Source organism: Balaenoptera ricei, chromosome 2 (assembly GCF_028023285.1).
Source record: "Balaenoptera ricei isolate mBalRic1 chromosome 2, mBalRic1.hap2, whole genome shotgun sequence".
In the NCBI taxonomy this organism is placed as follows: Eukaryota; Metazoa; Chordata; class Mammalia; order Artiodactyla; family Balaenopteridae; genus Balaenoptera; species Balaenoptera ricei.
The window spans coordinates 102,539,017-102,551,893 of NC_082640.1; the positions used below are offsets into that span (position 1 = coordinate 102,539,017).

General features: G+C 40.4%; 1 protein-coding gene across 4 annotated transcripts in view; it reads right to left on the reverse strand.

The window, feature by feature from the left end:
- Positions 1-2,244: 2,244 nt before the first annotated feature.
- The window catches only part of GANC (glucosidase alpha, neutral C), a 75,930-nt gene continuing 65,297 nt past the window's right edge, over positions 2,245-12,877 (reverse strand). For 3 of the 4 annotated variants that reach the window (XM_059913520.1, XM_059913519.1, XM_059913521.1), the window contains 2 exons: positions 8,379-8,482; positions 4,889-7,780 (listed from right to left, as the gene is read on the reverse strand). In XM_059913520.1, coding sequence (XP_059769503.1) covers positions 7,671-7,780; positions 8,379-8,482 — 214 coding nt within the window. In that variant the 3' untranslated portion in view covers positions 4,889-7,670. Of the gene's footprint in view, positions 2,331-4,888; positions 7,781-8,378; positions 8,483-12,877 lie in introns of those variants that run through there. The other variant, XM_059913522.1, reaches the window with a different exon arrangement.

Here is a 12,877-nt window from a genome sequence, read left to right on the forward strand (position 1 = left end):
GATAGCACAGATTTCCCGAATACCCTTCAACAGCCTCCCTTAATGTTTACACCTTACATAACCATGGTACAATGATCAAAAATCAGAAATGAATGTTGGTAAGATACCACTAACTGAACTACAAGACAGATTTTGATTTCTTCAGTGTTTCCGCTAGTGCTTTTTTCCTCCTTCTGTTACAGAATTTGATCTGCACTGCATTTAATTGTCATATCTCCTTAGGGTCCTCCAATCTCTGACAGTTCCACAGTCTTTGTCTCTCTTGAACTTGGCACTTTTGAAGAGTACTTGACAGATACGTTGTAGAATGTCCCTAACTTGAGTTTGTCTGATGTTTTTCACATGATTAGACTGAGATTATGGTTTGGGGGACGAATATCACAGAGGTTATGCACCCTTCTCATCAAATCAGATCTGGGGGTACATGACATTGATGTATTTTGTTACTGGTGATACCACCCTTGAGTACTGGGCTAAGGTGGCGTCTACCAGGTTTCTCCAAAGTAAAGTTACTATTTTTTTCCTTTCCATACACATGGAATACTTTTAATCTGTACACAACCCTGCAGGTTTGATTAATCCCATTTTACAGCTGAGAAAACTTGAGGTATCTGCTCTATTCTTACAGTTAAGTCATGGGAAACTCATAGAACTTTAGAGATTATCTCTTTTCTTGAACAAAAGAGGAAACCAAAGCCTAGAGAGATTAAATGACATGGTCAAGGTCATTCTGCCAGTTCACTACAGAACCAAACTAGACCCCAGGTCTCCTGATATCCAGTGAAGGAATAAATGCATGACTAAGACTCCAGTAATGTGCATTAGGCATAAGATTTCTGGATCCTTGCATATAAATAGTCAGGGCTTCCCTTCCCCTAGCTCTGATGGGAGTGGAATCTAACACCATCAGCCGTGCTGAAAACAACAGTCAAGAAGCAGCTGTCTGATTCTGGCTGGCCTTGCTGTGGCACTGCAGTCTTTAGCTGGTCATAAGACAGGCAGATCTGATATCAGATGCCAATGTCTCCTTTATTTCTGCTAGAATGTGAGTTGTATGGCCCCCATTGTCTGCGGTTAATATGGTAATCTGTTTCCAGTGGAGTTGCTGATGGCTTTCTATCCCCTGGACTGAGAAGTTATTTTAGTCTAGAGTGCCACTCCCCCCTCACCCCTGGAATTATGCTGGACATTCAGAGGGTTTGGTAGATGGAAATCTTAAAAGCAGAGTGGAATGCTTGATATTGTCATAGGAGTTCCATTACTAAGAAGGCTTTTTTTTTTTTATAATTTTTTTTTATTCACGTTCTTTTATTTATTTATTTATTTATTTATTTATTTATTTATTTATTTATTTATTTATGGCTGTGTTGGGTCTTCGTTTCTGTGCGAGGGCTTTCTCTAGTTGTGGCAAGCGGGGGCCACTCTTCATCGCGGTGCGCGGGCCTCTCACTATCGCGGCCTCTCGTTGCGGAGCACAGGCTCCAGACGCGCAGGCTCAGTAGTTGTGGCTCACGGGCCTAGTTGCTCCGTGGCATGTGGGATATTCCCAGACCAGTGCTCGAACCCGTGTCCCCTGCATTGGCAGGCAGATTCTCAACCACTGCGCCACCAGGGAAGCCCACTAAGAAGGCTTTTAGGTAAGATGGTCAATTATGAGCTAAAACCCATTAAACTCCAAATATTTATGTGTTTTGACTGTGTTTCTGCTGCCTATCACTATGATACACTGATACTGAAAAAGATGTGAAAAAGTGAAGGAATTCTGCACGCAGACCAAACTCCAGAACTGCGGTCTTCCCTACGGCTACAACAATCTGATAGGCCGGTATTAGTTAACCAGGACGTAAGGCTCAGCACAACTTTAAGGCGAACTCACGGTGACGAGCTGTGCTTTCCACTCTAGGGAGCCTTTAGGAGAATGGCCCAATCTGGGACTGGCCCTGGTCATGTTGATGTGTGGGACCAGGACCCTAGAATTCACTTAGTTCTGAAAGTGAGTTGTACCCCAGAACATAAATAGTCCTATAGGTACATTTAAATGAAAACAGCTGGGACTTCCCTGGTGGTCCAGTGGCTAAGAGTCCGTGCTCCCAGTGCAGGGGACCCGGGTTCCATCCCTGGTTAGGGAACTAGATCTGGCATGCTGCAACTAAGACCCGGCGCAGCCAAGTAAATAAATAAATTAAAAAAAAAAAAAAAAGGAACTAGGCCTCTAGGGCAGGGAATGTCTTGGTACCTGTTCAAACTGGAACCTACATCCTGGGATCACTTCTGTCAGGAACTGACCACCCCAGGTCCACCATAGCCAGAATCCGCAGGATGATTTAGACCTGGGAAAAGAAGGAAGGTGACAAAACTGGCCTTCCAAATGCATGAAGGACTTTCCCTGACCACTATACAGGGCATCTGCCCTAAATAAATGCCTGCCATAAACATGTATTCCATCCTATTTCTTAGTGTGAATACCCTCCTGAAAGCTCCATGGTCAGCTCCTGCAGTCAGACAGGACCTCTGTGGGGAAGCACATATAGAAGCACATACAGCGCTGCCATAGTGTGGGTGGTGTGAGGTCAGGGGCTGCTGGCCTAGTGCTCCGAGGGTGGTATTTGTGTTCCCTGAAGTAGGGGGCTTGGCTTGGCCCGGCATTTCTCCGGTGAAGAACAGCTGATCTGATGACTCTGAAGAGGTCTGCTACATCAGAAATAAAGGTGTTTTCTTGTACTGGAGTTCATTCTTTTTATTAGAAAAAATTTTAATTGAAGTATAGTTGATTTACAATGTTGTGTTAGTTTCAGGTTTACAGGAAAGTGATTCAGATATACAAATACTTCTCCAGATTCTTTCCCATTATAGGTTTTTACAAGATATTCAATATAGTTCCCTGTGCTATACAGTAGGCGCTTGTTGTTTATCTATTTTATATATAGTAATGTGTATCTGTTAATCCCAGACTCCTAATTTACCTCTCCCCCACTTTCCCCTTTGGTAACCATAAGTTTGTTTTCCATGTCTGTAAGTCTGTTTCTGTTTTGTAAATAAATTCATTTGTATCATTTTTTTTTAGATTCCACATATAAGCAATGTCATGATATTTGTCTTTCTCGGTATGACTTCACTTAGTAAGATAATCTCTAGGTCCATCCATTTGCTGCAAGTGGCATTATTTCATTCTCTAAAATATTTTTTTATTTATTTTAAAATATTTATTTTGGCTGTGCTGGGTCTTACTTGGCGGCATGCAGGATCTTTGTTACAGCATGTGCACTCTTTAGTTGCAGCATGAATGTGGGATCTAGTTCACCGACCAGGGATTGAACCCAGGCCCCTGCATTGGGAGCATGGAGTCTTACCCACTGGACCACCAGGGAAGTCCCATTATTTCATTCTTTTTATGGCTGAGTAGTATTCCATTGTATGTGTATACCACATCTTTTACCCATTCATCTGTTGATTGACACTTAGGTTACTTCCATGTCTTGGCTATTGTGAATAGTGCTGCTATGAACATAGAGGTGCATGTATCTTTTTGAATTACAGTCTTCTCCAGATATATGCCCAGGAGTGGGATTGCAAGATCATATGGTAATTCCATTTTTAGTTTTTTTAAGAAACCTCCATACTGTTCTCCATAGTGGCTTGGAGTTCATTCTTAACTCCATTTGTTTCATCCTATTTTACATGCTACAGCTTATAAGCCTTTACAACAATAGAAACCAAACATTTTTTTAAAATTTATTTATTTATTTATTTATTTATGGCTGTGTTGGGTCTTCGTTTCTGTGCGAGGGCTTTCTCTAGTTGCGGCAAGTGGGGGCCACTCTTCATCGCGGTGCGCGGGCCTCACTATCGCGGCCTCTCTTGTTGCAGAGCACAGGCTCCAGACACGCAGGCTCAGCAATTGTGGCTCACGGGCCTAGTTGCTCCGTGGCATGTGGGATCTTCCCAGACCAGGGCTCGAACCCGTGTCCCCTGCATTGGCAGGCAGATTCTCAACCACTGCGCCACCAGGGAAGCCCCGAAACCAAACATTTTACAGCTATTAGATACTAGGAAGATATGGCTCAGCATCTTTGTTTTTAAAACTTTTTGCTTTGAAATAGTTTAAAACTTACAGGAAAGTTGAAAATATAGTGTAAGGAATTCCTGTATACCCTTCATGCAGATTCTTCAGTTATAACATTTTAATACATTTTGCCAATTTTCTCTGTCTCTGTCTCTTTTTCTCATACATACATAAATTATTTTCTGAGCCATTTGAGAGTAAGTCAGAGCTATGCTACTTTAATACTTCCGTATGTATTTCCTAAAAATAAGGAAATTCTTCTATGTAATCATAGTACAGTTCTCAAAATTAGGAAAATTACCATGTAATCAAAAGATCCTATTCAAGTTTTGCCAACTGTCCCAGTAATGTCCCTTATAGTTCCAGGATGGAACCCAGGATCATACATTTGTTATCATATCTCTTTAGTCCCCCTTTAATCTGGAACAGTTCCTCAGACCTGTTTTTCATGGCCTTCACATTTTGAGCAGTATAGGATGTGCCTCAATTCTGGTTTTAAAAAAAAAAAATTAATTAATTAATTAATTAATTAATTTGGCTGCGCCAAGTCTTAGTTGTGGCACGCGGGATCTTCGTTGCTGCGTGCAGGATCTTCGTTGCAGTGTGTGAACTCTTAGTTGCAGCATGTGGGATCTAGTTCCCCGAGCAGGGATCGAACCCAGGCCCCCTGCATTGGGAGCGCGGAGTCTCAGCCACTGGATCATCAGGGAAGTCCCCAGCTTTGGTCTGTTTATTATAAACTTACATAAATGAAATCACTCAGTAAACATTTTATCAAAAACATACTTCTATGTTGATATATATAGATTGTTATTTTAATGGCTGCATAATATTCTACTGTACAAAAGGGCTATATTTATATTTAAAGGACATTTAGTTTATTTCTAGTTTTCCAGAGTATAAACCACATTACAATTAGTAGCTCTGAGCAATTTATCTGATTTATTTGAAGTGGAATTTCTGGGTTAAAATATGCAAATTTAAAATTTTGATGCTATTGCCAGATTGCCATCCAGAAAGATTATACTTAGCATAATTCCACCAATGATGCACGAAAATGGCTATTCCCCACACCAACATTAGCACTGGATATTTTCATTTTAATCTTGGCCAATCATGGACGCCCCCATTTCTCTGAATATTAATAACGCTGAGCGTATTTCATGCTTATTTTGCCTGTTTCAATTTCTTTTATGAATTACCTTTGCCCATATTTCTTTAGAGCAGTTTCTAATGTTTAAACTGATTTGTCAACTCATTCCTTGGCATTTAAGTCTTAAAGGAAAGACACATTATATATTCATTTTAGAGCTTTGTTTTTAGTCTTTGTTAAAATGATTCTAAGTTCTTACATAAAATCCAGTTTCCTGAGAAAACATATCGAGAATTAGCCACAACAAGGTAACTCAACACTGTAGGCCAACTTGGCCCCGCTTAGCTCTCTGGTTCTGAGCTTCAGATATAGGAGGTGGGTAAAGTGTGAGAAGCAATAAGAGCAGAGAACATTTAAGAACACCCAGGATGTATTTCTCTCCATTCAATGTATCTAGTTAAACCTTTCAGGATAGTCCTGGGTCAAGACAGAGCAGTTCCTCACTAACCTACTCTAAAGTTCTTATTTCGTTCCTTCCTCCAAAAATATTTTAAATGGATGAATAGACACGTAATAAATGTTGAACTGAAGATAGGTCTTAATTATTCAGCCTTAAGTGCTATTAAAAACCATCATTTATATTAGGTAAGAGCATTCAGTTTTCAGTTTAAGTCTTACTGTAGCTTGGCAAGGGAAACTTGAAGCTGGGAAATAGGACTTCAGCTAATGGAGGCTTCTTCCTTTCTCCTTAATTGCAAAACTTACAGAAATAGGAGCAAAGAATCTGTATATGTCTATGTGTGCTTATATATGGTGCAAAGCTCAAATCTCAACTGATACAATCAAATGAGTCCACGAGGAAATGTATAATGTTTACTACATCTGGAGGGAAGAGTCCTAGGTCAGAAAAGTAAATCAGAAACAAATACATTCAATTCTCAATTTTAAATCAATCAAATCCATCAGTCAACCAATTACAGCCAACCATTACTAAAAGCCAAGTATAATCGTGCTCTGGCAGATATAAGACAAATATAACATGATCTTGAAGAACATACAATCTAGTAGGGGAACAAGACAGACAAACCTGAAACACTGAGGCACCATCCCTGAGAATGTTAAGCAGAATGCATATTATAAGTGGGGCAGCATTTCAGAGAAGGGCAAAATCACTGCTCATAGTAAAGGGGAGTTGAGAGTGTTAGGGTAGTTAGAAAGGCTCTGTGGGGAAGTGGGATTTGAGTTGGGCCTGGATGGATGGTAGGATTTGCATAGGTGGAGGGCAGACCGTGGATATTGGGACCCAGGGAACAGAGGCATAGAGGTGGCAGTTGGCAAGCTGCTGAGTGGAAGAAGCCTGATAAACAAATGTGCATGTTGAGCTGTGCTGAGGACATGTGACTGCCCCAGCAGATGCTGCGGCCGCAGGGTGTCCCTGGGGAGCATCCTGGGGAACTGGCATGGTGTAGTGTTCTAGCCCACGCCACGCTGTACTAGAGTCTGAGGCAAAAGTAAAACGCAGTACTATTGATCCTGTCCTTATTTAAAATTTTGATATTTTGTTCATCATGGATTTTTTTATTGCTGTTAATTTTGATTTTTAAAAATATTGCGTTAAAATATTATTTATTTTGATTACTGTGATTTGGGGCACCCCCTTAAATTTTGTGCCCCAGGCAAGTGCCTTACTTGCCTCAACCTCATCCCGGCCCTGTGTTCTATTTCTGAAGTTTGAGGGTGGGGACATGGGTAATTATTTTATTATTTTTAATTATAGCTTACTCATATTACAAATAAGCTTTGGTTAGTGGACAGTATTTAATAAAAAAATTAATGTAAAGAAATTAGAAGTTTAAGGAGATTAATCTGGAACTTTGGAGCCCAAAAAACATGACAGGGAAAAGAGCCCTTTGTGTTCCTGAGTCAGTCTCTAGGGTAGAGTAACTCCCTGTTGCTGCAGTGAATACACTGCAAGCAGAAAAGGTTGTCTTGTCCAGGTCTAAGTGGGTAAAAGATAACTGGGGTGGGGAGGCACCAGAAGCTGCTGTCCACTTGGAGATAGGCCTTAAGCAGCTCAGCTGCTGGAGCCTGAGTGGCTCTGCCACATGGACTGAGACAAGCTTCCACAAGGTGGGTGGGCTTGGCCCACTTCTCACATAAAACAAAGCCATCCAGCTGTGCTCAAAGAGAAGCTGCCCACTGGGCCAGAGTGCATACCACAGGTCATGGCCCAAGGAGCAATGCGAGATCTGTGAACGCTATAAATGTCTCTGGGCCACTTGCATGTAGGAGAAGAGGGGGGCGGTGTGACACAAAGAGTATTATTAGCACATCTAAAAATGTAACATCTGAAAAATCTGAAAGCTATTGTTCATTAGTAAACTGGTGACTTATGAAAGATGACTTTGAGCCAGAGAAGTCAATAGCGTGCAGCACAAATCGCAAAAAAAAGGCCCCTGGAAAGGCAGAAAGGTGCAGCTGTTCCCAGCACTTGTCACCAGGTGTGCTGCTCTGTCACTGGATTTGGACCTTCCAGTCAGCACCAATGTTCAGTGAGAACTTCTCCAGGTTCAGGGTGGATGTTTTGGCACAATATGTAAAAGCCACAGGCTGAGCTTTACCATCTAGATATCAAAATTGTAAAAAGGAAAGTTTGATGAACATCTAGGAGAGAAAATTTGAATTTAAAATGTTTCTGACTCTGTTATAAAACCTTATGCCCCATATAGGAGAATCCAAATTAATAGCACTTGTACCCATGGACTTCCATGAAATTTTAAAACATGAAACACTCCACTGTTTTGAGTGCAAGACTGATTGAAGAAAAACTAAGGAACAAAGTGATTTGTCCAACAAATTCAGTAGGTAAAAAAGGATATATCCTATCCTATGTCCTTTAAGACATGTCCATAAACTCCATGAGCAGGATTCCCCAGGACTTCAGATATCTACAGTTTAAAAAAAATATTCAGAGAAGCTACAATAGTCTTTCAAGTCCCAAATAATTTCCTTTAGGAAAATATTAACTGCTTACAATGAGCAGAAAGACCAGTTGATGAAGAGAAGCAGGATGGCCTCATGCCCTCTAGATACTAGTATATTTGACTCCTGCCAGAAAGAGCAGAGTCCACTTGGCTAAGCACATTATGTCAGTTTTAGACTAATCATCTCTTCACTGCAGATACTTCTATGTTTACAAAAACAAATGGCCTGTTTCCTCACCAGGTGAGTGGCTGGTCACAGAAGATGGCTGCTTCTTGAGGCCTAGGACCAAGATCTGCTCCACCACACACTTGCTGGGATAATGACCCCTCTTGTCAGCACAACTGGAATAGATACAACAAATGGCATTAGGAGAAGGAGAGGAATAGGGGTTTGGACTGGTTACCAGGTCACCAACCCGAGCCTTGTGAGTTCCCCTCCCATCTTTCTCTGTGGAGGCATGAAACATATAGTGGTCACATTTACTAGGATGAAGAGATGGAAAAAGATGACCCTATGTGCCGAGGACAAGCTAACCAGTAGTCTCCCTCTAACAAGCCATTTGGAGAGACATCATTTAAGGATACTGAAGTCCCAAATGTGACTTGGATGCTGCAATCGAATTGTAAGAAATCAGATACTTAATGAATGGTTGAAGAGATGAATAAATGGGATTAATGGGAATTTATACTGAATTCTTTTTTATTTTTCAGAGAGGGAAGGAAAGGAAGACAGAGACAATAAGGAAGGGATGTTCATGAAGTGGTTGAAAAATACTCCTGGGGGGCTCCAGACCAAGATAGCAACATAAGAGGCTCCTGAATTTCCCTCCTCCTACAGATGCACTGAATATAAAGCTACACATGGAGCAATTCCCTTTGAGAGAAATCCAGAAACTAGCTGAGTGACTCCTATACATTGGGTGACTGAGAAAATACCCACATCAAAACAAGTAGGAGGGACTTTCCTGGTGGTCCAGTGGGTAAGACTCCATGCTCCCATTGCAGGCGGCCCGGGTTTGATCCCTGGACAGGGAACTAGATCCCACATGCATGCTGCAACTAAGAAGTCGGCATGCCACAACTAAGACCCAGCACAGCCAAAATAAACTATAAATAAATAAAAATAAGTTAAAAACAAAAAACCAAAACAAACAAACAAAAGAAACAAGTAGGAGAGCAGAAGCAAGAAGAACTACAATCCTGCAGCCTGTGGAACAAAAACCGCATTCACAGAAAGATAGACAAAAATGAAAAGGTAGAGGACTATGTACCAGATGAAGGAACAAGATAAAACCCCAGAAAACCGGCTACATGAAGTGGAGATAGGCAACCTTCCAAAAAAAGAATTCAGAATAATGATAGTGAAAATGATCCAGGACCTCGGAAAAAGAATGGAGGCAAAGATCGAGAAGATGCAAGAAATGTTTAACAAAGGCCTAGAAGAATTAAAGAACAAACACCTAGAAGAATTAAAGAACAAACAAACAGAGATGAGCAATACAATAACTGAAATGAAAAATACACTAGAAAGAATCAATAGCAGAATAACTGAGGCCGAAGAACAGATAAGTAACCTGGAAGACAGAATGGTGGAATTCACTGCCATGGAACAGAATAAAGAAAAAAGAATGAAAAGAAATGAAGACAGCCTAAGAGACCTCTGGGACAACATTAAACGCACCAACATTCGCATTATAGCGGACCCAGAAGGAGAAGAGAGAGAGAAAGGACCTGAGAAAATATTTGAAGAGATTATAGTCGAAAACTTCCCTAACATGGGAAAGGAAATAGCCACCCAAGTCCAGGAAGCTCAGCGAGTCCCATACAGGACAAACCCAAGAATAAACACGCCGAGACACATAGTAATCAAATCGACAAAAATTAAAGACAAAGAAAAGTTATTAAAAGCAGCAAGGGAAAAACGACAAATAACATACAAGGGAACTCCCATAAGGTTAACAGCTGATTTCTCAGCAGAAACTCTACATGCCAGAAGGGAGTGGCATGATATATTTAAAGTGATGAAAGGGAATAAACTACAAGCAAGATTACTCTACCCGGCAAGGATCTCATTCAGAGTCGACAGAGAAATCAAAAGATTTACAGACAAGCAAAAGCTAAGAGAATTCAGCACCACCAAACCAGCTTTACAACAAATGCTAAAGGAACTTCTTCTCTAAGTGGGAAACACAAGAGAAGAAAAGGACCTACAAAAACAAAGCCAAAACAATTAAGAAAATGGTCATAGGAACATACATATCGGTAATTACCTTAAATGTGAATGGATTAAAGGCTCCAACCAAAAGACACAGGCTCGCTGAATGGATACAAAAACAAGACCCATATATATGCTGTCTACAAGAGACCAACTTCAGACCTAGGGACACATACAGACTGAAAGCGAGGGGATGGAAAAAGATATTCCATGCAAATGGAAATCAAAAGAAAGCTGGAGTAGCAATACTCATATCAGATAAAATAGACTTTAAAATAATGTTACAAGAGACAAGGAAGGACACTACATAATGATCAAGGGATCAATCCAAGAAGAAGACAGAGCAATTATAAATATATATGCACCCAGCACAGGAGTACCTCAGTTCATAAGGTGGATGCTAATAGCTGTAAAAGAGGAAATCGACAGTAACACAATAATAGTGGGGGACTTTAACACCTCACTTACCCAATGGACAGACCATCCAGATGGGAAATTAATAAGGAAACCCAAGCTTTAAATGACACAATAGACCAGATAGATTTAATTGATATTTATAGGACATTCCATCCAAAAACAGATTACACTTTCTTCTCAAGTGCACACGGAACATCCTCCAGGATAGATCACATCTTGGGTCACAAATCAAATTGGTAAATTTAAGAAAATTGAAATCATATCAGGCATCTTTTCCAACCACAATGCTATGAGATTAGAAATTAATTACAGGGAAAAAAATGTAAAAAACACAAACACTTGGAGGCTAAACAATATGTTACTAAATAACCAAGAGATCTCTGAAAAAATCAAAGAGGAAATCAAAAAATACCTAGAGACAAATGACAATGAAAACACGATGATCCAAAATCTATGGGATGAAGCAAAAGCAGTTCTAAGAGGGAAGTTTATAGCAATACAATCCTACCTCAAGAAACAAGAAAAATCTCAAATAAACAATCTAACCTTACACCTAAAGGAACTAGAGAAAGAAAAACAAACAAAACCCCCAAAGTTAGTCTAAGGAAAAAAACCATAAAGATCAGAGCAGAAATAAATGTAATAGAAACAAAGAAAACAATAGCAAAGATCAATAAAACTAAAAGCTGGTTCTTTGAGAAGATAAAGAAAATTGATAAACCTTTATCCAGACTCATCAAGAAAAAGAGGGAGAGGACTCAAATCAATAAAATTAGAAATGAAAAAGGAGAAGTTACAACAGACACTGCAGAAATACAAAGCATTATAAAAGACTACTACAAGCAACTCTATGCCAGTAACATGGACAACCTGGAAGAAATGGACAAATTCTTAGAAAGGTATAACCTACCAAGACTGAACCAGGAAGAAACAGAAAATATGAACAGACCAATCACAAGTAATGAAATTGAAACTGATTAAAAATTTTCCAACAAACAGAAGTCCAGGACAGATGGCTTCACAGGTGAATTCTACCAAACATTTAGAGAAGAGCTAACACCCATCCTTCTCAAACTCTTCCAAAAAACTGCAGAGGAAGGAACACTCCCAAACTCATTCTATGAGCCCACCAGCACCCTGATACCAAAACCAGACAGAGATACTACAAAAAAAGAAAATTACAGACCAATATCACTGATGAACATAGATGCAAAAATCCTCAACAAAATACTAGCAAACAGAATCCAACAACACATTAAAAGGATCATACACCATGATCAGGTGGGATTTATCCCAGGGATGCAAGGATTCTTCAATATATGCAAATCAATCAATGTGATAAACCATATTAACTAACTGAAGAATAAAAACCATATGATCATCTCAATAGATGCAGAAAAGGCTTTTGACAAAATTCAACACCGATTTTTGATAAAACTCTCCAGAAAGTTGGCATAGAGGGAACCTACCTCAACATAAGAAAGGCCATATATGAAAAAAAAAAAAAAGTAGGAAAAGCTGAGACACACTCTCCATATAACCCCCACCCCTGGCATAGTCCCACACAATTGGGAAGGAATCCCCAACTCCTGGCTTCTCCAGGAAGAGTGAAGGGTTTGGACCACACTTCTAGTGTCCCTCCTTTCAAGGCTCCCACCTGAGGGATGGCCCTCAAATCACCTAGCTCTGATAGCCAACGGGCTTAATCATAGCAAATAAAGAAGTAGTTGTTAATAGGCAGTGTGGCTACCCCCTCCAGGGCTCAGGCAAAAACATCCATCTCACAGGTTCTCCCTGGAAGGGATTTGACTGCATACTTTCCCAGCTACTGCCTGAGTGTTCTAACCAGCCTGCATCTAGGTGCTGACTAAGATCTGCCCCTTTGGGACATGGATGGGTCTCAGCAAATCCTCAACAACTGTGAGTCACTAAGAACAAAGACGGCAGCTTGGATAATCACAAAGGTCTGAGAAACAACAAGGAGCTCAGGCCCAGCTGATCGACGAGGTTCATCTCCTACATGAGACCAGTCTGTCAAGACTGGAAGAGGTGGCTGTCTTACCTAACGTGAGAAGCCAACACAAAGAGTCAAGGAAAATGAAACA